This window comes from Triturus cristatus, chromosome 12 (assembly GCF_964204655.1).
Source record: "Triturus cristatus chromosome 12, aTriCri1.1, whole genome shotgun sequence".
Classification (NCBI taxonomy): Eukaryota; Metazoa; Chordata; class Amphibia; order Caudata; family Salamandridae; genus Triturus; species Triturus cristatus.
In genome coordinates, this window is record NC_140595.1 from 588,195,975 (window position 1) to 588,218,775 (window position 22,801).

Consider the following 22,801-nt stretch of genomic DNA (forward strand, 5'->3'; position numbering starts at 1 on the left):
GCCGTTCCATGGTGACGCGGGCCAACTACTTTTAATGCATTATAATCCTGGCGGTTATTTGCTAACTTTGGCCTCACATCACCTACACATGTCGAGTAAGGTGTCATACGAATGGGAATACAAACCCCTCGCCAGTCCTGGTGACGGGGTTAGCATTCCCCCCTTTTAGAGGGACACGACATGGAAGTAACCTTGAACCCCGGTTAAAGTTGACTCAAGCCTCAGCATCACAAAATGGATGCTGCCACCAGACACAAGTCTGACCTCCTGCTGCTGGGGGACCTTCCAGCAAGGGGAGCTTGGACAAAGGGTTTCCTGTCGAGGGCGGTGTTAGCACCGTCCCAGACAGGGTTTGTGTATCCCAGGTAGGCAGGGCTGAAAGGAAGGTGATTGCAAGTGGCACCCCGGTGCTCACTGTGCATAGCCCGGCTCAAACCAGTTTCGGGGGCACACCAGCCCCTGAGCTGGCGCGAAGCCGGACAAAGGATAGGGGTGTAACCACCCCCCTCCTGGCTCCACCCATAGGTAGAACCTAGTCACGGGCCAGCCCCTTTTCTTAGAATAAAGGTAGGAGCGAGTCCCCTTCCCAAATTGGATAATCAGATAATCGGATAACTCCGAATCACGAACCACTTTCCACGAAAGGAACTCTTGACTATTTCTGAAGACTCTCCCTTGTGGCTAAGGAGTAGCCACCCTGCACCAGCAGGCACCATCTAAGCGCTTGCGGTTTGCTGTAAGTCTCTCCTACGGATCAAGACTGCCCAGCTCGACGAGACCCGAGTTCCCTGCCATCTCTGACCTTTTACCTACCTCATCAGCCCAGCTGAGAGTCGTAGGTGTGACGAGACCTGCGGGACCGGCCATCTTCAGAACCTGCACGACGCTTATCTAGCACGCCCACCGAGGGACCCTCGAGTGAGTGCACCTAGGGTTTGAGAAGCCCTAACCCTGAGCAGCTCCAGCATCGAAGTCTGCCTCCCCAGCATCCCCGAGATCTGCGTGGGGGCCCTTCCGCTCCTTGCTGTTCACCGCGTTGTTCGACCACTTGCCGACCGGCTTGTGGCCCTCTTCACGACGCACCACGATTGTTTCATCACTAGTCTGGTTGCTCCAGACTGGCTCTTGCTCCCCTTCAACAGAGGAGTACCACGGACCCTCCTGGTCCACTCCCGACGCCATCTTGACTCCCCCGCTTGGGTTGCCACTGCCAAGATCCGCTGCCCCTGCCTGGGCCCAGCATCATCGACAGCAGACACCTTCGTGGGACAGCTCGCCCTCCATCCTGGTCGCCGCCGCGCCTCCTGGCCCGAGGAACAGCCGAGTCCGACGTCACCCACTCACCTGGTCGAGGTGACTTCAGCCGGTACCCTCCTGGTACCCACACGATCGCTGGCTAGCGGTTGAGAACTGAGTCCCCTCTGCTTTCAGGTTTCCTTCATCACCGATCCAGGCTTGGATCGCTCTGAACATCGTCACTGGTCGCCTGCCAGCAACTTCTTCTTTCAGGCTCCTGAGACTACACGAGGACTCCCGACATCTTGCCGAACTTCACGCAGCCGCAGCCTCCGGGCTAGGTAACTCGAGCATCTCGGTGCTCCATCGCAGGTTCGCTCTACAAGTGTCCAGTTCCTTTTTCGTTTAGTCCCACTGATCGGATCACTCCGGAATCAGTACCTCCAGACTCTAACCATTCGCATTTCACTGTTAGTGTAGATGGTTTCTCGTGCCCCTCGGGCATTTGTGTAAATTGTGCAACTGAAGTATTTTCCTAAGAGTTTTGTAGTGTGCTTAGCTCCCTGACTCATAAAGAGCCAGGGTAGTCTTGTTATAAATAAATATCCTTTTATTTTCATAACAACTTGTGTGGTGTCCTTTCACTTGGTGTTCAAGGGGTATATGTGATGGTAAACAGCTGGCTTAACACGCCCTCTAGAGTTTAGCCTAAGACTGCTCGTATCCACGCTACTAGGATAGCTGGTCTAAAAGGTTGACTTACAACCAATCATCAATAAGGGTCGTTTGGAATGATACACAGTGATCACTAGAATAGTGAGCACTACATATCAGGCCAACTTCTCACATACACTAGAACTAGTGACATCATACATCAGGCCAACTTCTCTCACCAAGGAGTAACATGCTTTGATGCACAGAACAACCCACCGCAACATGGTCCGTTTGTGCACAGCATGACCTTTTATGGCGCCCAGGTAGCCAACAAAGAGCTGGTCATCCACCCAGAACTGCTGCATACGCTTCAGATAGAACGCGAGTGCACGTTTCGGGTCCTGACAGTGGAGCCTCTCCTCCATTCTTGAAGGATGCAGAGGCGGAAAGAAGGTGGGCAAAGTGATGGTCTGCCCGATGTGGAAGGGCGTGACAACCTTTGGCAGGAAAGAAGGACGGGTCCTCAAAACCATCTTGTCCGGATGAACCGAAAGGAAAGGAGGCTTGGAAGAAAGAGCCTGGAGCTCACTCACTTGTCTGGCAGTGGTGATAGCTACCAGGAAAGCCGTCTTGAGAGTGAGAAGACGCAAAGGACAGTTATGAATGTGCTCAAAGGGAGCGCACATCAGATAGGTCAAGACAAGGTTCAAGTCCCATTGAGGCATTATGAACGGCACGGGAGGTGCGTAATGCCTTTCAGGAAATGGTTAACAACCGGGGACTTAATAAGAGAAGGCTGATCTGGAAGCCGTAAAAAGGCGGGGATAACCGAAAGATAACCTTTGATAGTGCCCAGAGCAGAGCCCTGCCGGGCCAAAGACAGAAGGAACAGAAAGACTTCAGAAAAAGGGGCAGAAAGGGGATCCACAGCATTCGCTGTGCATCATGCCACAAACTTGTTCCACCTACAGGCGTATACCATTTTAGTGGAGGGACGCCTGGCTGCCAGAATGACATCACAGACTTCGGGAGGAAGAGCGAAGGCTGTCAACTGTTGCCACTCAATCTCCACGCATGGAGATGCAGGCTGGACAGGTTCAGGTGGAGGACCGTCCCCTGCTGCTGCGACAGAAGATCCTCCCGAAGAGGCAGACGGATCGGGGGATCGACCGCCATGCTGAGTAGCTCGGGATACCAGTATCTTCGTGCCCAATCCGGCGCCACAAGAATGACTTGGTCCCGGTCGCGCCGAATCTTCTTCAGCACTCTGGGCAGAAGTGGTATAGGCGGAAAGGCGTACAATAGAACGCAACTCCACTCGTGACGAAAAGCGTCGCCGAGCGAGTGCCGCCTTGGAAATTCCAACGCGCAGAACTGATGACATTGCGCAATCTCTTCGGTGGCGAATAGATCTAACCAAGGCTCTCCCCACTGCTGAAAGAGACCTTGCGCCACGTCCGAGTTCAGACGCCATTCATGATCCATCATGCACCGGCGGCTGAGTTCGTCCACCCTGGCGTTCAGAGAACCTGCCAGGTGTTGAACCACCAAGGTAATGCCTTGATGTTCCAGCCACGTCCAGAGGCGCAGAGCCTCCTGACATAGGGTTCATTACCCCACCCTGCCCTGTTTGTTGCAATACCACATGGCGGCGGTGTTGTCCGTGAACACCTGCACCACACTTCCCCGGACAGAGGGAAGGAATGCCTTCAGTGCAAGTCGGATCGCCCGAAGCTCCAACAGATTGATATGGAGCCGGGACACCACCGGAGACCAGATGCCTCTGATCGCTGCCTCTCCCAAGTGGCCTCCCCATCTCAGGAGGGAGGCATCTGTCACCACTGTGTGCTCCAGTTGGGGAAGGGAGAGGGATCTGCCACTGACCCAATCGCGATTTGTGAGCCACCACTGCAACTGCTGTGCGGTGCCCTCCGAGATCTGGACATGATCGGACAGGTTGCCCTGATGTTGCGCCCACTGGAACTCCAGGTCCCACTGCAGAGCCCGCATATGCCATCTGGCATGTGTCACCAGCAGGATGCAGGAGGCTATCAGGCCCAGAAGCCGGAGGGTCATCCTGACTGAAACCCGGGACAGAGGCTAAAAGATCGGAATCATAGCCTGAATATCCCGGACTCGCAGCTCGGGAGGATAAACCCGAAACAACGTCGAATCCAGAACCGCTCGAATGAAGGGGAGCTTCTGAGAGGGACTCAGGTGCGACTTCGGCACATTGATGGAGAACCCCAGCAAATGCAGGAGTTCGGCCGTAGTCTGAAGGTGGATGACGACTGTCTGGGGCGAGCCCGCCTTCAACAACCAGTCATCGAGGTAGGGGAAGACTGACACCCCCGACCTGCAACCACCGCCATCACTTTCGTGAACACCCGAGGGGCGCTGGTAAGGCCGAAGGGGAGCACGGCAAACTGAAAATGATCGCTGCCTACCGTGAACCGCAGTGAACGCCGGTCGGCCAGCAGGACGGGGATATGAAAATATGCGTCCTGCAAGTCCAACGCTACCATCCAGTCTCCAGGGTCGAGGGCAGCTAAGACCTGAGCCAGAGTCAGCATCTTGAACTTCTCCTTCCGGAGGAAGCGATTGACATCCCGGAGGTCCAAGATAGGACGCAGACCCCCTTTGTCCTTCTTGGGGACCAGAAAGTAGTGGGAATAACAACCATTCCCTACCTCCGGTCCAGGAACGCACTCAATGGCCCCCTTGGCCAAGAGGGCCGTGACTTCCTGTCGGAAAAGAGCCAAATGATCCCCCGACATGCAGTGGCACCGAGGTGGCATGGCAGGAGGGGAGGACTGAGAGGGAAGGGAGTAACCGTGGCAGATGATCTGCAGCACCCATTTGTCTGATGTAATCTCGCGTCAGTGAGGGAGGTGGTGGCGGATCCTGTCACCCACCGGCGTGGGGTGTTCCTCGAAGCTCAGATTAGGAAGGTTTGGAGGCGGAAGCAGTGGAGCTGGAGGTGGACGGACCCACACGCTGGTTCCCCGCCCCGCCCCTGCGGGAACCACGACCCTGGCCGCGCTGGGGCTGGTTCTGCACAGGCTTAGGGGACGGGCGCGCCCGACTGCCTCTACCTTGGCCGCGAAAGGAACGAAAACCAAGAGAGGCCGAACTCTTAGTAGAAAGGCCCAAGGACTTGGCCGTAGCTCGCGAATCCTTAAAGCGCTCCTCCAGGGCACTGTCAGCCTTGTCGCCAAACAGGCGGGTGCCATCAAAGGGCATGTCCATGAGCGAGCTATGGACATCGGGCGAGAACCCAGTTGAATGCAACCAGGCGTGACGTCGCAACGCCACAGTTGTAGAAATCGCCCTGCCCAATGAGTCAGCGTTGTCCAACCCACACCGAATGGTGAACTTAGCCGCATCCTTACCCTCGGCAATTGCCTGGGAAAGGACATCCTGCACCTCCGCAGGACACTGAGGCAACACCTGAGGAACGGCATCCCACACCGCATGGGAGTAGCGGCCCAACAAGCAGGTGGTGTTCACCGACCGCAGCCCTCAGCTAACCGCAGAGAACAACCGCTTCCCAAACTGGTCCAGCCGTTTAGAGTCCTTATCTGGCGGGGCTGTAGGAAAAGCACTCTGTGACGTTGAGGCCTGAATGACCAGGCTCTCAGGCGTAGGGTGAGTAGTCAAAAAGGCGGGGTCACCGGGCGCTGGCTCCTGGCGACATTTATATCCACCGGGGCCCCCGTGGCTGGCCTCGACCAAGTGCCCAAGAGGACGTCGGTAAGGGCATCATTGAAGGGAAGCAGCGGCTCCGACGAAGTACACGCCGTCTGGAGCACCTCGGTGAGGAGGTTGGTCTTGAGGGCCACTGTGGGGAGGTCAAGATTGAGGGCCTCGACGGAGGACCATCGTGTAGGAGGCTCCTTCCTCCATCGCAGGCGGTGGGAGGCGAACCCCAGGTCAGAGGTGACATCGCGGTCGCCTGCCTCCTCCAAGTCGTCCACCCATTCCTGCTCGGAGTCACATTGCCGGGCAAGAGGGTCCTCGGACCCTTCCCAGTCTTCGTCCGCCTCTGGCATAGAGGGAGCCGGTCGCGGCGGAAAAGCTGGAGCCGGAGAAGGGATGATCGGCGCCGAGAACGGTGCCGACCAGGGTCGGACCGGCGCCGTCTCCCAATGCGGATCCCAGGCCGGAACAAAATGGTCCTGGAACCAGGGCAAGGGAGGAATAAATGGCACCCAGTGTGGCGCAGAGGGTGGAGCCGAGGGCGGCTCCAGAGCCTGCAACACCGCACCCCTTGGCGCCAGGGCCGGAGCCATTGGCACAGGATCCTGTGGTGCCGGGGCTGGCGCCGGTGGCGGAGCCGCCGGGCAAACAGGATCTGGACACGGGACCGCGGGGCCCGAAGGCGCGCCGGCGGGAGCCCGAGGCCTAAAAAGGCGGTCCATGGTAGCAAGGAATTCTTGCACCTGTTCGGGAGTCACCGACGGACCCAGGTATGGCGGGTAGGCCGTGGGACTCCCAGGCTCCAGGGGAGCCGCCAGGGCCAAGCCCCTGTCACCCGCGTACGCCTCCGGGGAGCGACAGGGGGAGGTTGGAGAGCGAACGCGCTTCTTCGACTTCTTTTTATGGCGTCGCTTACCGGAATCCAAAGGCGAAGACTTGGAGCCTGAGGAGCGCCGGCTCCGGTCTCGCGAGCGGTCCCGGGAACGGCCCCTGGAGCCGGAGCGGCGGCATGACGAATGCCGGACCTCCAGCAACTTCCTACGCCGTTCCCGCAAGGCCTTGGGGACCATGGCACGACAATCCCGGGAGTCGTGGTCAGTCTCCAGGCAGTAGAGGCAAACATCGTGGGGGTCCGCCACCGACATATTCCGGCGACAGGCCCCACAGGACTTAAATATTTCAAAGAACAAGAGCAACCCATATGTCCTTGTGAACTGGGTAAGCACTAATGCTAAAGCAACAAGTGTTCACAAGGAACTCATTCAATCATTTTTAAATATGCAAGATATAATTATTTGCTTAGATTTGATCTTAGTCAAACTAATAATATCTAATATGACCTTTAGATTTGGTCACGGTACAGTTTACCTTAAATTGTATCTAAAAAGAGCCCATCACAGCAGTTGGTCAGCTATTACTTTCTTCAGCCGAAGTAAGCGACATTTATTTAACTTTTTCAATAGTACCACAAAAGCATTTCATTATATATTAAACATGAGAAAACTATGCATATAAATACATTGTGAGTGATTTGTGAGTCCCAGTGGACTGACCATAACCGAACTTAGTGAATCATAAGTAAAAAAAGGTAACGAGTGAGGAATTGGTTATTGGGAGAATATTAGAAGGAGAGCTATATTCAATAGACAGTGAATCATTTTAGGCTCTCTCTTCTATTTAGTCGACGGCGTTTCGACCCTCTCTTGATACGGGGCCTCTTCAGGACAGCGATTCTGGCGACAGTACAACACAAGGCATCTATTTCATGTAGATTCCTGGTCATGCAGGATATTGCATATTGTTGGAAAGGGATCAACGATCAGGACAGCGTAATAGCTGAACTTTTTCAAGCTTCCATGGATAAAAGGAGCATTGTTGGGTGACACAGCAACCATCGCTCACACGGAGGTCTACGCGGCGACGCTTAATTTGTCCCGATACTGCAGCTAATAAGCTAAATAACATCCGACTCCATCAGAGGGGTTCTCCGTTTAACCCAACAATGCTCCTTGCATCCATGGAAGCTTGAACCATGCGTACCGGACCCTTGCAGCAGCGAAGGCTTGTGAAGTGTCCAGTCTGAACACCAGTCCTGCCAAGACCGACCTACTGACGAGGCATGTCAGCATCACTGAGGCCAGCACCTTGAGTGGCCCTGCTTACCCTCATCACCAGATCGACCCCAAGAAGTGAGAGCCTCCAACGCAAATGACCCGCCGGACAAAACACCTGTGCCCCACAGCCTGAGACTGAGCCAACCAACAGTGCCCACTTGCTCCACAGACTCTCAAGAGCCAAGCCCACCTTTGGGTTCTGCCGGACCTGTCCTCAAGTGCTCACTTGCAACCTTTTTCTTGTTACAGGGTTCTCCACTGACTACTGTGTAGATCTCCAGGCTACTGTCGCGACCAGGACCTCTGCACCTGGACACACCAGGGCAGGTAAAATCAAACTGCTTGTGGTTCTATAAACCGTGGCCCCTAAGCACCTTAACTCCAAGAGATCAACTCTAACAACTGTTTGCAAGTATACATATACAGTATATGTTTTTCCCATAGGATAACATTGCCGCATTCAAGGGTCATGTCTCAAATCTGACAACTTTTGCTATTTTACTGTGTTTCTATAAAAACAAGAACTCCAAAATGACTTGCGTGATTCAGATGATTTTGGTGTCTAAATTAATATAGAAATTAAAGTTATTTTTCTAAATTGGGCTCAAATTTCTTCTAGAGTGTGTGTCTCAAGTATTGGCTCTGTATGTACAACAAATGCCTAGAAATTCCCCTCTGATAAACCTAAAGCTGCTCAACCACACTACCAAAAAATAGAGCACTTTGGGATTGTTAAAGCAAGCCCCTGGAAACCAATAAGGTTCGTCTGGACTTTCTGCACAGTGTACCTAATTTTGGAACACTATGTAGAAAAGCCGGCTTCCTAAAGAGGCCCATTGATCCACTTCTAACTGCTTTCCCAAACCATACTCCAGGATTTATATACTTACTCTTTCTCAGCCATCAGCTGTGCAATCTGTTTGCTCTGTTCCCGGATTCTGCACCCCAATTTCTCGTTGGCATCCCTGCAACAAAGCACAAATATAACTGATTTGCGAACAACCAATAGCATGGTGTAAAACAAGCAGAGGAAGGCAAGGCTGGAAGCAAAAAAGGAGGAGTACTAGAGACTGTGGTTTGAAGACCCACTTACTTCTGCTCCTTGACCCACTGGTTCACATTAGAAACAACCAGCTCACTCTCCCTATGGAGTCTTCGGCTGTCTGATCGTGATGCATCCAGGGATTGCCGCAGTGCTTCCACCTACATGATATGGAAAGAAACTAATGTAAACAAACAGGCACACTGACTCGCTGCCTCCGGCCATGCACACTTAGAAGAACCTACTCTGGCACACAATGCTTCCATGGTCTGCATGTGTGCTCACCAAAGCGCCTTCTTTCTCTCAGTAAACAAACTGAACACTCACTGACTCCCAACACTCCCATTTAGCGCCGTTTCTCACTTAATGACTCCTCCTCAATGTAAGCACATGCGCTCCAACCACACACAGACTGAGCGCCCACTTACTCCTACTAAACAAACATACCTGCCCTCGCACAGAAGAACAAGTTACTTACCTTCGGTAACGATATATCTGTAAGAGACTTATATTAGTTATAGATTCCTTACCTTAGAATAACCCCCAGGCGTCAAACTGGATCCGGAGAATTTATTCTCAGCAGTACCCCTGCGCGTCAGTAGGTGGCGTCGGTTGAGTCCCCGTTCGTCGTTGGCGTCGTGATCGCCGTAATGACGTCAGGGTATCTACTAAGATGCCGCCCATGAGCGCCGACATCAGTTCTTTCCACGCCAGAAGTGCAGAGCCATACAAGATACTGACCACTGGTGCACAAAGCTAGGGCCCTGAAAGGGAGTCCCTTACTCTATAAGTCAGTTTGCAGAACAGGGAGGATGGGTGGGACGGTAAGGAATCTATAACTAATATGTGTCTCTTACAGATATATTGTTACCAAAGGTAGGTAACTTGTTCATCTGAAAGAGACTATTAGTTATAGATTCCTTACCTTAGAATACCCCAGCAATACCAACCCTGGAGGTGGGTCCGCAAACTAATTTCACACCAGAAAATCCTGGAGAACCGAACGGCCAAAGAAGCCGTCTTTCCGGACTTGACTATCCAGGCAGTAATGTTTAGTGAATATGTGTAGTGATGTCCACGAGGCTGCCTGGCAGATATAACCGAGGGGGACTCCACTTCCCAAAGCAGTAGTGGCTGCCGTCGGCCTGGTGGAATGGGCGCGCAGTCCTACTGCAGGCTCCTTTTTTGCCAAGGAGTAACAAACCTTAATGCAAAGGACGACCCATCGAGAGATAGTCCGTTTTTGCACGCCTGACCTTTCTTGGCGCCTACATAGCCAACAAAGAGTTGATCCGCCACCCGGAATTGTTTTGTGCGATCCAAATAAAATGATAACGCACGTTTTGGATCCAGACGGTGGTGATGCAGGAGGCCATGAGGCCCAGCAGCCTCAAGGTCCTTCTCACCGAAACCCAGGATAGAGGCTGAAAAATCAGTATCAAAGCCCGAATATCCCGGACTCGCTGCTCGGGAGGATAAGCCTAAAACTGTGCTGTATCCAGAACTGCTCTGATGAAAATGAGCTTCTGAGAGGTAATCAGGTGCAACTTCGGCACATTGAGGGAGAACCCCAGCGAGTGCAGGAGGTCCGCTGTAGTCTGGAGGTGGGAAACGACAGCCTGGGGCGAGCCCGCCCTCCACAGCCAGTTGTCCAAATAGGGGAAGACTTGAACCCCTGATCTGCGCAGATGAGCTGCGACCACCGCCATCACTTTCGTGGACACCCGTGGGGTGCTGGTAAGGCCAAAGGGGCCCACGGTAAACTAAAAATGCTTGAGGCCTACCGTGAACCAAAGGTAACGTCTGTGGGCTGGCAGGACGGGGATGTGGAAGTAAGCATCCTGCAAGTCCAATACTACCATCCAGTCTCCATGGTCGAGGGCAAGCGGGACCTGAGCGAGCGTCAACATCTTGAATTTCTCTTTCCGGAGGAAGCGGTTGACGCCCCTGAGATCTACGATAGGACGCAGGCTTTTCTTGGGTACCAGGAAGTAGTGGGAGTAACAACCACGACCTACTTCTGGGACAGGTACTGGCTCGATAGCTCCATTGGCCAGGAGAGCCGTAACTTCCTGAAGAAAAGGGCCAAGTGATCCTCCAACATGCGATTGAGTGTGGGGGGCATGGAGGGAGGTGTAGTCTCGAAGGGGAGGGAGTAGCCCCTTGAGACTATTTGCAAAACCCACCTGTCCAACGTGATGTTGTGCCAGTGGGGGAGGTGATGGTGGATCCTGTCGCCCACTGGCAACTGGTGGCCCTGAAAGGTCAGACTAGGAAGGTTTGGATGCTGCTGCAGAGGGGGCACTGATGGACTGGCCTAGCCCGCTGGCCCACAGACCCACGGCGCTGGGTCCCACGTCCCCGGCCACGCCAAGGCTGGGTAGCTTGTGCCGGCCTGTGGCCCTGAGTGGAATGAGGTTGGGCAACCCTTCCTTAGCCACGAAAGTGGCGAAAGGCAGATTGAACGGGGCGAGAGGTGGCAGCGAGGCACAAGGATCTGACCGTAGCTCTAGAGTCCTTGAAGCACTCGAGCACATTGTCCACCTTGTCGCCAAACAAGCGACATCCATCAAAGGGCATGTCCAAAAGGTTCGATTGGACATCCCCAGAGAAGCCAGTGGACCTCAGCTAGGCATAGCAACTCAGGGCTACTGATGTAGAAATAGTTCTACCCAGCAAGTCAGCGGTATCCAGCCCACATCGAATGGCGAACTTTGCTGCGTCCCTACCCTCTGCGACTGCACTGGCGAGTACAGCCCAGGCCTGCTCCGGGCACTGTGGCAGCACTTGCGCAACCATGTCCCCAACAGAGTGGAGGTAACGGCCCAAGAGACATGCAGTGTTCACCACCCGCAGTCCTAAGCTAGCGGAAGAAAACATCTTCTTCCCAAGATGGTCCAGCTTCTTGGATTCCCTATCTGGGGAAGCAATAGGGAACATGTCTTTGGACGTTGAGGTTTGGACAAAAGCTCTCGTGGGTAGGGTGTTGGGTGAGGAAAATTGGGTCGCCCGGGGCCGGGCGTTGGCGTCAGGCAATCATCCCTTCCACAGGAGCCCCTGTGATGGGCTTGGACCAAGTGCCCAGAAAGATGTCTGTAAGGGCCTCATTGAACAGCAACAAAGGCTCCGAAGAGGCCGATGCTGGCTGAAGTCCTGACTGCCACCGTAGGAAGCTCAAGGCCTGAGGCACACCGCACCACAGCGTAGGAGGCTCCTTCCTCCGTGGCCATGGTAGGGGGAGAAAGCATACCAAGATCTGGGGAGGTACCCAGACCACTGGCCTTGCCCAACTCCTCTCTACAGTTTGGCTCTTCAAGCTGGTCTGCCAGAGGGTCAACAGACCCCTCCCAGTCCTCCTCACCCTCCTCTGGCTGTCACTCAGGGTGATAAGGAATGCCAGGGTAGAACAGTGGTACAAAAGTACTAGTGTCAGTCGACGCGGGTCCGGCTCCGTGTCCAGGACGAGAGTGAGGCCAGGGTCGACGCCGGCCGGGGACATAACCGGCGTCAGAGGTGGCAAAGGTGTCGTCCGAGGGAACGGTGCCGGGGGAGGTGTTGTGAAGTCGACGGGCACCGATCCGGATCCAGGACTGGATCCCTGGGGGCCCTGCGGCACCAAGGCCGGAGCCACCCACATCGAAGGCCTAGAGCACCCAGCCAAGTCCGCGAGGCCCGAAGGCTTGCCAGCAGAGTCAAGCTGCCCAAAAGATGGAGTGGAGGGCTTCGTAAAATGCACAAAGCTGGGCAGGGGGCGCTCCGGCTCCCGGGAAGGGAGGGAAGCTCGGAGCCGTCCCAGTAGGGTCCGCCGGCGGAGCCGAAGGACAATGACCTTTCGCATCCCGTTGGCTGACGGACGGGGAGAAGGCTAAGAGCGACGTGCTTATTCACCTTCTCCTTGTGCTTCAACTTACCTGATGACGAAGACTTCGAGGAGGAATGATGGTGGTGACTCCGCGACCAGTCCCGCAACCTCCCTCTCGACCGGGACTTCGAGTGGCGCAGAGCTGACTGCCAGGCCTCCAGAAGCTTTTGAGACCGCTCTCGCAAAGAGTTCGGGTTCATGGCCCGACAGTCGTAGCACAACTTCGGGTCTTGGTCGCCCTCCAGTCACTAGAGGCACATGAGGTAAGAGTCCGTGACCGACATAAACTTGTGACAGGAGTCACAAGGCTTGAAGCCGGTCCGACAAAGGGACATCCCTACGCGCACAAGGAGTCGAACGACTTGAAGTACAAGTTACTTACCTTCGGTAACAATGTATCTGGTAGAGACGATTCTAGCCGCAGATTTCTTAATGTAGAATTATCCCAAGGCGTGAGACTGGATCCGGAAAATCTTTGCCACAGCACCTCTGCGCGCCGGGGGCGGTACCACACGAACCCGCCCTGACGTCGTCCGCGGACGTGACGTCAGCGAGGTCACATAAGTCTCACCCCGGCGCGCTGACATCAGTTTTCTTCGGAGAACTTTTCCGTGCCACAACGCGGAGCCATCACAAACAAAACTGTGAGAGTATGGGAACAGTGTGCGAAAAAATCAGTAAAACAAAAAGGGAAGAAGCAAATGGTGAGGAACAGCACCATTAGGGACAGTGCCAAGCACTGCGTTACTGAAAATCATGGAAAGGAAAGAGAAAAGCACCGCTCTAAGAAGTAACCCTGCAAGGCGAAGGCGATAACCTCCCTGGAGGGAGAAAAAACATGACAAAAATGACGTGGCAGACGACAGAAAGTCTGCAACCACAATCTATAACAGTGAAGGGCAATAAGTCCGGAACAGAGGAGTAACGACAAAGCACCTCAAGACAACACCATCAAGGAGTGTTGTATCCCCTGTAAAAAGCTACGGGAAGGGGCACTGCCAAGAAACCCCAACCCAGAGGATTGCGAAGGAGTCAAAACCCCAAGCAATGAAAAAGAGAGAGAAGATTATGAGTAGTCCCCACACTGGAACAACCAGGGTGTAGGGATGCAGACGTACACATGAACCTACCGTCCAATGACCACAAAAGAAGGAGTGGAACAAATAAACAGAACGAAGCATCCCGCCAGGGAGGAAGAGAAAGAGGGCACCCGCAGGACACAAATGCCACCAGGAGGGAGGCGAGTGAAGAAGACCAGCTGAAGGGTCCTCACAGAACGGGGAGGAACGGCGGGTCGTGAAGGAATCTGCGGCTAGAATAGTCTCTACCAGATACATCGTTACCGAAGGTAAGTAACTTGTACATCTGATAGAGACTACTACCCGCAGATTCCTTAACGTAGACTAGATACCCTAGCCATACCCAGAGGGGAGGAGGGTCTGCGAGAGAACCTCACCAGCTTGGAAGAACACAGGGCCCCAACAGGGGATGTGTCATGGGGACAGGAAGGACGGACCAGCCCCCACCAAGCGGAAGTAAGCAAGAACAAGGAGAAGCGAAGGCCGGGATACTACAACCCTACCCGAGGAGCAAAGGGCGTCCGCCAGAAAACCCGGAGGGGCAGAAGGCACCCCGCGAGTACCAGAGGAAGAAAATAACCACCCACAAAGCCAGGGAAAAGAGAAGGAGTGGAGGCAGAGCCCGCCCCAGGAGAACACACACACAGCGAAGGGCACAGCTGGATGGGTGTCTATCCCGAAGTAGGGAATAGGGCCGGAACGGATCAACAGTCGAGAAGCGCAGACGTGAGAAAGAAGACACAGACGCGCAAAGCTCCAACAAACAAAGGACAGGAGCACACACTGACACGGCGAGTCCCGCAGAGGGGGACCAAAACTACCATGCACGCGCAGCAAACTGCTGGCAAATACTAAGAAGGAGCGGCTCAGAACAAGGCGAGCGCAAGACGAAGACAGACTGGCCATACCCAAAACGGCGGAGAATGAGGTGGAAACACCAAAACACAACGCTGTAATCAGCATGACAAAGGTCGGTCCGATGACCAAGAGGGACCTCATTTGAAGAAGGATAGAAACATCAAAGAGAGAGACCACACCAAGAGGTATACTGGGACGCCAGGAAAACGTGAGGAACCTGAGAAGGTATCCACGCCCGCCTAGCTTAATGAACAAGTTACTTACCTTCGGTAACGATGTATCTGTAAGAAACATTAGTCAGTTAGATTCCTCACCTTAGAATATCCCCAGGCGTCAGACTGGATCCGGAAGATTTTTCGTCAGCAATACCCCTTGCGCGTCGCTAGGCGTCGTCTGCGTCGTGCGCCGGAATGACGTCGGAGTACTTAGACGCCGCCCTCGCACGCTGACGTCAGTTCTTGTACATAGCTTTCCGCGCCAGGAACGCAGAGCCATGCAAAGACCGGCACTGGTGCCAAAAATAAAATCTAGGGGCCTGAAAAGGATAACCTTAACCCTAGATGTCAGTTCGCAGAACGGGGAGGATGGGTGGGTCTGTGAGGAATCTAACTAACTAATGTTTCTTACAGATACATCGTTACCGAAGGTAAGTAACTTGTTCATCTGAAAGAAACACGTTAGTTAGATTCCTCACCTTAGAATAGATACCCAAGCAATACCATCCCCGGTGGTGGGTCTGCGAACCAAGATCACACCAGAAAGTCCTGGAGGACAGAACGGCCAAAGAAGCCATCCCTCCGGACTTGGCTGTCAAGGCAATAATGCCTGGCAAACGTGTGTAGCGAAGCCCACGTCGCCGCCTGACAGATGTCCTGCAAAGGGACACCCCGTCCCAAAGCAGTAGTACCCGCTGTGGCCCGAGTAGAATGGGCGCGCAGCCCAACAGGAGGGTCCTTTTTTGCCAAGGAATAACAAATTTTGATGCACAAAACGACCCACCGAGAGATGGTCCGTTTGTGCACAGCTTTCCCCTTCTTAGCACCCACGTATCCAACAAAAAGTTGGTCGTCCACCCGGAACTGCTTTGTGTGGTCCAGATAAAAGGAGAGCGCACGTTTTGGGTCCAGACGGTGGAGCCTCTCTTCCTCTTTGGAAGGATGCGGAGGCGGAAAGAAGGTGGGCAAGGCAGGGGTGTGGAAATTTGTCAAAAATCTACTTGGCCAATGGACAAAGTTTTACAGAAATCTACTTGTCCTGGGAAGATATCTGCTTGCCCCACCTATTCCATAAATCACTATGGTGGGTCTGCAGGGCGAGAACCTGCACTGTAATCAGTGCAACATACTGTGCAACATTATTTCCAATTATGCAGTACATGGTCATGCATCCTTAAATGCAACTGTTGTAGTGGCAGGGTGTACAGTATGTGGGTGGATGTGTCAGTGTGCACTGCTCCCAATTATCAACCAGTATGCATGTGACAAAATTTCAATAGTAGAGAGAGTACCTAAAGACCGTCTATGCCAAGTATACTTCAATTACTTCAATTAATGTAGTCAATTACCAGTCTCCACTGTGTCGGAATATGAACCTGTAGGACAGAAGGGTGTTCTTCATCCTAGGGCGAACTCATAGCTGTCCAGCTTCAAATATACTCACATGTGAACATGATCTGATAAACGTGTGGATAGGAATAACTGCACTTTTTGGAAGAGCTTATGAACTATTCCTGGGGCAACCAAAATGGTGTGGTTCACTGAGGCAGCATCCACAAGTACAAATTCACAAGAGGCAGTACTGGGCAGTTAAATCAATCTCTCCTTTTACATTCCTGGGCAGGTGAGTTGTGATTATACTACTGTGCACTCACTGATAAATCTCCACATTCTTCTCCCACACAAGGAGCATATGCAGCACAGGCAGTAGCAACAGGGTTCTCTTGTGCACAGTAGTGGTATAGTAATGGAACCGGAAGAGTAAACTCCGAAAACATGAATAGGTGCAGCTCCACAATAGATGTGCAAGTTTGTCTCACTTAAATTTGTGAAGAGTTCACTTTTTTTCTTTAAAATCCAAGTTCTCTGCCACTTGTCTCTCTCATTCCAATGTCCCCAGCCCCCCACTGCCCACCCAGATGTGCCAGTTATATTCTTGGAAACTCCTGTAATTCTGTTGGCGGATGCTGACATACGAGTATTGGTAAGCCTGGTGAAAGACAAGGCTTTAACGTTGCAGCAAAGTGTGCAATCAGTTGGGTTTTTCAGAAGCTGAGCGTTCTGAGGGTCTAAGTGATGATGCTAGGATATTTCGAAATGGGCATATGCATAAAGAAGGCACAAAGTCCAGCACACTGGACAAACGCTACTTGTCAAATCATGTAGGGAAAGAAAAACAATCCTTTATGTCTACATAGGATGAATACTCACACAGGGGGCAGTGTCAATTTTCCTTGGATCTGGTAGGGGCTCATTTTTACTGCTGACGTAACTGTGCAACAAAAATGCAATACAGCGGTTGCATAAAATTAAGGTGGAAATATTGTATAATTTCATGCAGTTGTCAATAAAACGAGATTGTGAGACCTACAAATGTAAATTCTGATAATTTCTGCTTTATATTGAACTCGGTTCTGCAATTTTTGCCATTTTACATCGTTGCAAATGACAGATGGTCCCCCACTGATGGCAGGTCCTGTGTATGTGCGTGATCTATAACAGAGTCACTCTAATAATGAGATTCTACAGCTGAGACGATTTCCTCATAATTTGCCACATAATCATGCTGCCTAAACTGCATATTTTAACAAAAATGTTGATTCTAGCTCAAATAGATCAAAAGTTTCTAAAAAAGAGGGTATACCATCCTGCCACACAGTGAAAAGCCCATGACAAGTAGTGAGGTCACTTTTACATTGCTATTGCTGTATTTGGGTGTTAATCTGAAAGTAATAAGGCAAAACATTTATACTGACAGTGTTAACGTATACAGATGTAAAAAACATGAAGTAATACGATAAACAAAAATGTGCTGCATTCTGCTACATAATTCTACATTTTTTTGGCCACATAATTTAGTCAACCCTGCGCATAATTTAGACCTTCTCTGCAGCTTCATTACAGAGGCTCTGTTTATTTAGCACAAACTGCCAGAGCACTTTGCATGGTGGGGGCTGTTTACAGTAGGTAGAGGAGACGGGAAATGCAACCAAATAGAGGTACAGGGCGGCGAACAGGAATGAGCCCAAAATTTGAAGAATAACCGGTTTCTTGCCAGATTAAGTCTGTAAAATTGACACGGACGTGAGGCTCTTCCTCTGCTGCAGTGGCAAGGTTGGAAAATGAAGTGGGGGCACTGATTAAGCGAGAAGCAGTGAGGGAAGGTGGAGGTAATGGAATAAGGAAAACGCAAGAAAGACTGTGGGGGATGGTATTAGGAACGGAGACTGCAGGCAAAAATGTGACATTGCGATGTTTCAGACACCAAGAGTGGCCCACGTTTCAGTGAACTGTGTGAAATACACTGCACACATAACATTGCCTGGAATGAGAAGATTCTTTCTGCCTGCTTCATTATGTGGCCTTTCTTTTATTCAAATTCAGCTTTTTTTTTTAAGCCCAGGAAAAAAGATGCCGTTTAAAAAATGTTTCCATTTACAGCGCACGCATAATCTTGCAAGGCTGCCTTTTCTGTAAGACTGCCAGGTGTTAAAGTATAATGGTTAACTCCGTGCCCCCGAATGCGACCTCGTCCATAAAAGCAGACTGGCAAAGTAAAGGTCAATGTCTCTAAATAGTGAGACTCCATTTGTTGTGTTTTCAGTCATTATGAAAGCTGAACTGGTTGCATTGTAATAGGCGCCTGCCGCGCCTCATTGATCAGCCCATAGCAGTGGAGAAGTTCCCGCCTTACTGTAAATTATTCCACACATTTGACCCTGCCCCCACGCCCACTGATAACAGTCCATTCCATGGAGCATAACACTTAACATACTTTTCTTAAGGCTCTGACCGCTGCAAAACCCATTATCAGGTTGACTCGCCTGCTGGTGAAGTATTCACTGTGTCAGAGACGGCGACTTTCCGCTCCCGATTCCAGGAAGTGCCTCGCAGCGCACCAAAGATGAGTGGACTGCCCTGGACGGATCCCAATGGACAGGGCGATCGAGCCCTGCATCAATCAGTGACAGAGAGACCACAAGGCCAACCGGCCCGCAGCGCTGGGACCCAGACAGAGGCAAATGTGTTTCGTGCCTCAGCGCCCGCCATTTCATGTTCAGCAGCCGGGTTCTAAGAGCAGGTGGGCTGAACCAGTGTGGAACTCACGCTAGAACACTGACGTCTAGCGTAAGACTCCCCCAGCCAATCACTGACTAGATAGAGCCCAGTCATGGGCTTCCAGCCAGTCAGAGGCCTCCAAAGGCTTTTCAATTGCCTGTGAGCCCCAGAGCGCCCGCAGCTCATTTCTTTTTTGTGATTTAATGTCTGCTTGTCCGCCGGACAAAATAGACAATAAATCTTCTTGCCCTTCATAAAATTCTTGTTGGTTCGGGCGTCAGGCGATATGATTCCCCCACCCCTGGGCAAGGTGACAGACTGCCCAAGATGAAAGGGGGTCACCACTTTCAGAAGAAAGGAGGGACGAGGCCGAAGGACAACCTTGTCCGGATGAACAGAGAGAAAAGGAGGCTTTGAGGATAAAGCCTGGAGCTCACTCACCCGTCTAGCCGAGGTGATGGCTACCAGAAAAGCAGTCTTAAGCGTCAGCAGACGAAGAGGACAATTATGAAGAGGCTCAAAGGGAGCGCACATTAGAAATGTGAGAACAAGATTCAAGTCCCACTGAGGCATTACAAAAGGGACAGGAGGGAACGTGTAAGTAATGCCTTTTAGAAAGCGTGTAACTACAGGGGACTTGAAAAGAGAAGGCTGATCAGGAAGCCGCAAGAAGGCAGAGATGGCAGCAAGATAACCTTTCAAGGTGCCCAGGGCAGAGCCCTGTCGGGCCAAAGAAAGAAGAAAGAGCAGAACCTCAGAAAGAGGGCGGAAAGGGGATCCACAGCCTTTGCTGTGCACCATGCCACAAATTTGTTCCACCGGCAGGCGTATACCGTCTTTGTGGAGGGACGCCTGGCTGCCAGAATGATATCACAGACTTCAGGAGGCAAGTCAAATGGCATCAACTGCCGCCGCTCAATCTCCACGCATGGAGGTGGAGGCTGGACAGGTTCGGGTGGAGGACCGTCCCCTGCTGCTGCGACAGAAGATCCTCCCGAAGGGGCAGACGTATCGGAGGATCGGTCAACATACTGAGTAGCTCGGGATACCAGTACCTTCGTGCCCAATCCGGAGCCACCAAGATGACTTGGGCCCGGTCGTGCCTGATCTTCTTCAGCACTCTGGGCAGAAGTGGTATAGGCGGAAAGGCGTACAACAGACCGCAACTCCACTCGTGATGAAAAGCGTTGCCGAGCGAGTGCCGCCTTGGAAATTCCAACGCGCAGAACTGCTGACATTGCGCGTTCTCTTTGGTGGCGAATAGATCTAACCAAGGCTCTCCCCACTGCTGAAAGAGACCTTGCGCCACTTCGGAGTTCAGACGCCATTCGTGATCCATCATGCACCGGCGGCTGAGTTCGTCTGCTCTGGCGTTCAGAGAGCCCGCCAGATGTTGAACCACTAGGGTGACGCCCTGGTGTTCCAGCCATGTCCAGAGGCGCAGAGCCTCCTGACAAAGGGTCCACGACCCCACCCCGCCCTGTTTGTTGCAATACCACATGGCGGTGGTGTTGTCCGTGAACACCTGCACGACACTTCCCCTGACAGAGGGAAGGAAGGCTTTCAGTGCAAGTCGGATCGCTCTCAACTCCAACAGGTTGATTGGAGACGAGACTCCGCCGGAGACCAGAGGCCTCTGATCTCCGCCTCTCCCATATGGCCACCCCATCCCAGGAGGGACGCATCCGTCACTACGACATGCTCCGGTTGGGGAAGGGAGAGGCTCTTGCCCGTGACCCAATCGCGGTCCGTGAGCCACCACTGCAACTGCTGTGCAGTGCCCTCTGAGATCAAGACATGGTCGGACAGGTTGCCGTGATGCTGGGCCCACTGAAACTTCAGGTCCCACTGCAGAGCCCGCATGCGCCACCTGGCGTGATGCACTAGTAGGATGCAGGAGGCCATCAGCCCCAGAAGCCGCAACACTAGCCTGACCGAAACCCAGGATAGAGGCCGAAAGATGGGAATCAGGGCCTGAATATCCCAGACCCGCTGTTCCGGCGGATAGACCCGGAACTGCGCCGAATCGAGAACCGCTCCGATGAAGAGGAGCTTCTGAGAGGGGCTCAGGTGTGACTTCGGCACGTTGATGGAAAACCCCAGCAAATGCAGGAGATCCGCCGTAGTCTGGAGGTGGGAGACGACTGCCTGGGGCGAGCCCGCCTTCAACAACCAGTCGTCGAGATAGGGGAAGACTGGAACCCCTGATCTGCGCAGATGAGCTGCGACCACCGCCATCACTTTCGTGAACACCCGAGGGGCACTGGTAAGGCCGAAGGGGAGCACGGTAAACTGAAAGTGCTCTTGACCCACCGTGAACCGCAGGTAACGCCGGTGGGCCGGCAGGACGGGGATGCGGAAATATGCGTCCTGCAAGTCCAACGCTACCATCCAGTCTCCAGGGTCTAGGGCAGCTAGAACCTGAGCCAAAGTTAACATTTTGAACCTCTCCTTCCGGAGGAGGGCATTGACGTTCCGGAGGTCCAAGATAGGGCGTAGGCCCCCTTTGCCCTTCTTGGGAACCAGAAAGTAGTGGGAATAACAACCACGACCTACTTCTGGGCTCGGAACGCGCTCAACGGCCCCCTTGGCCAAGAGGGCCGAAACTTCCTCGTGGAGAAGATTCAAATGATCCCCCGAGATACGGTGGTGCTGCGGTGGCATGGCTGGAGGGGTCGTCTCGAAGGGGAGGGAGTAGCCCCTTCGGACGATTTGCAGCAACCACCTGTCCGATGTGATGGACCGCCAGTGGAGCAGGTGATGGCGAACTCTGCCGCCCACTGGCGTGGAATGGGCCTGAAAGCTCGGACTAGGAAGGCTTTGAGGCGGATGCTGCCGGGGTGGATGTGGGCTGACCGCGTCGTCCTCCAGAACCGCCTCGGCGGAAACCACGTCCGCGCGCAGGTTGGTTCTGCGGCTGGTGGCTAGGCGTACGTGAGGAGGCACCCCTTCCTTGGCCACGAAAGGCGGAAGTTTTCGACCGCGGGGCCGAGAGGCCCAAGGACTTGGCCGTAGCCCGGGAGTCCTTAAAGCGATTCAGCGCACTGTCCGCTTTCTCACCAAAAAGGCGAGTGCCATCAAAGGGCATGTCCATGAGAGTGCTCTGGACATCACCCGAAAAGGACGTGGACCGCAGCCAGGCGTGACGTCTAAGCGCCACCGTGGTAGAAATCGCCCTACCCAGCGAGTCCGTAGTGTCAAGCCCACATCGGATAGCATGTCGTGCTGCATCCCTCCCATCGGCCAGAGCCTGGGTAAGTCGTGTCTGGACCTCCTCCGGACACAGGGGCAGCACGTCCTCCACCGTATCCCACAGAGAGTGGGAATAACGGTCCAAGAGACAGGCGGTGTTCAAGGACCGCAGGCCCAAACTAAGGGAGGAGAACAGCTTTTTGCCAAACTGTTCCAGTCTCTTGGAATCCCGGTCCGGCGGAGCGGTCGGGAAGGAGGATTGGGAGGTAGAAGCCTGGATAACCAGGCTCTCGGGGGTAGGGTGTTGGGACAGAAAACTGGGGTCGCCCGGAGCAGGGCGGTGGCGCCTGGCGACGTTCCTGTCCACAGGAGGAACTGTGGAGGGCTTGGACCAGGTGCCCTGCAGAACGTCAATGAGGGCCTCATTGAATTGCAGAAGAGGCTCAGTGGAGCTTGCTGCAGACTGAAGCACCTCAGTGAGGACGTTAGTCCTCACAGCCACGGCAGGTAGCTCGAGCCCAAGGGCTGCGGCCGCCTTGCGCAGCACCACAGAGAAAGCAGCACCCTCCTCCGAAGCCACAGTCGGAGGAGAGATGAATCCAGTGTCTGGAGAGGTATCCAGACCACTGGCCTCCCCCAGTTCATCTGCCCAGTCCTGTGACAGCTGAGCCTGAACGGCCATAGGATCCTCGGACCCCTCCCATTCGCCCCCGTCATCCGATTCCTGGTAAGCAGGAGGAAGGATCGGAGCCGGACGATAGACAAAATGTGTCTCCAGCGGCGCCGAACGC

The 22,801-nt window shown here is 53.3% G+C and overlaps 1 protein-coding gene across 1 annotated transcript in view; it reads right to left on the minus strand.

Annotated features, from left to right (window-relative positions):
* Nucleotides 1-22,801, minus strand: part of PMFBP1 (polyamine modulated factor 1 binding protein 1) — a 2,019,859-nt gene that overhangs the window by 151,140 nt on the left and 1,845,918 nt on the right. The window contains exons 41-42 of the mRNA XM_085636957.1: nucleotides 8,797-8,906; nucleotides 8,594-8,668 (exon numbers count right to left, since the gene is read on the minus strand). Coding sequence (XP_085493083.1) covers nucleotides 8,594-8,668; nucleotides 8,797-8,906 — 185 coding nt within the window. The remainder of the gene's footprint in view (nucleotides 1-8,593; nucleotides 8,669-8,796; nucleotides 8,907-22,801) is intronic.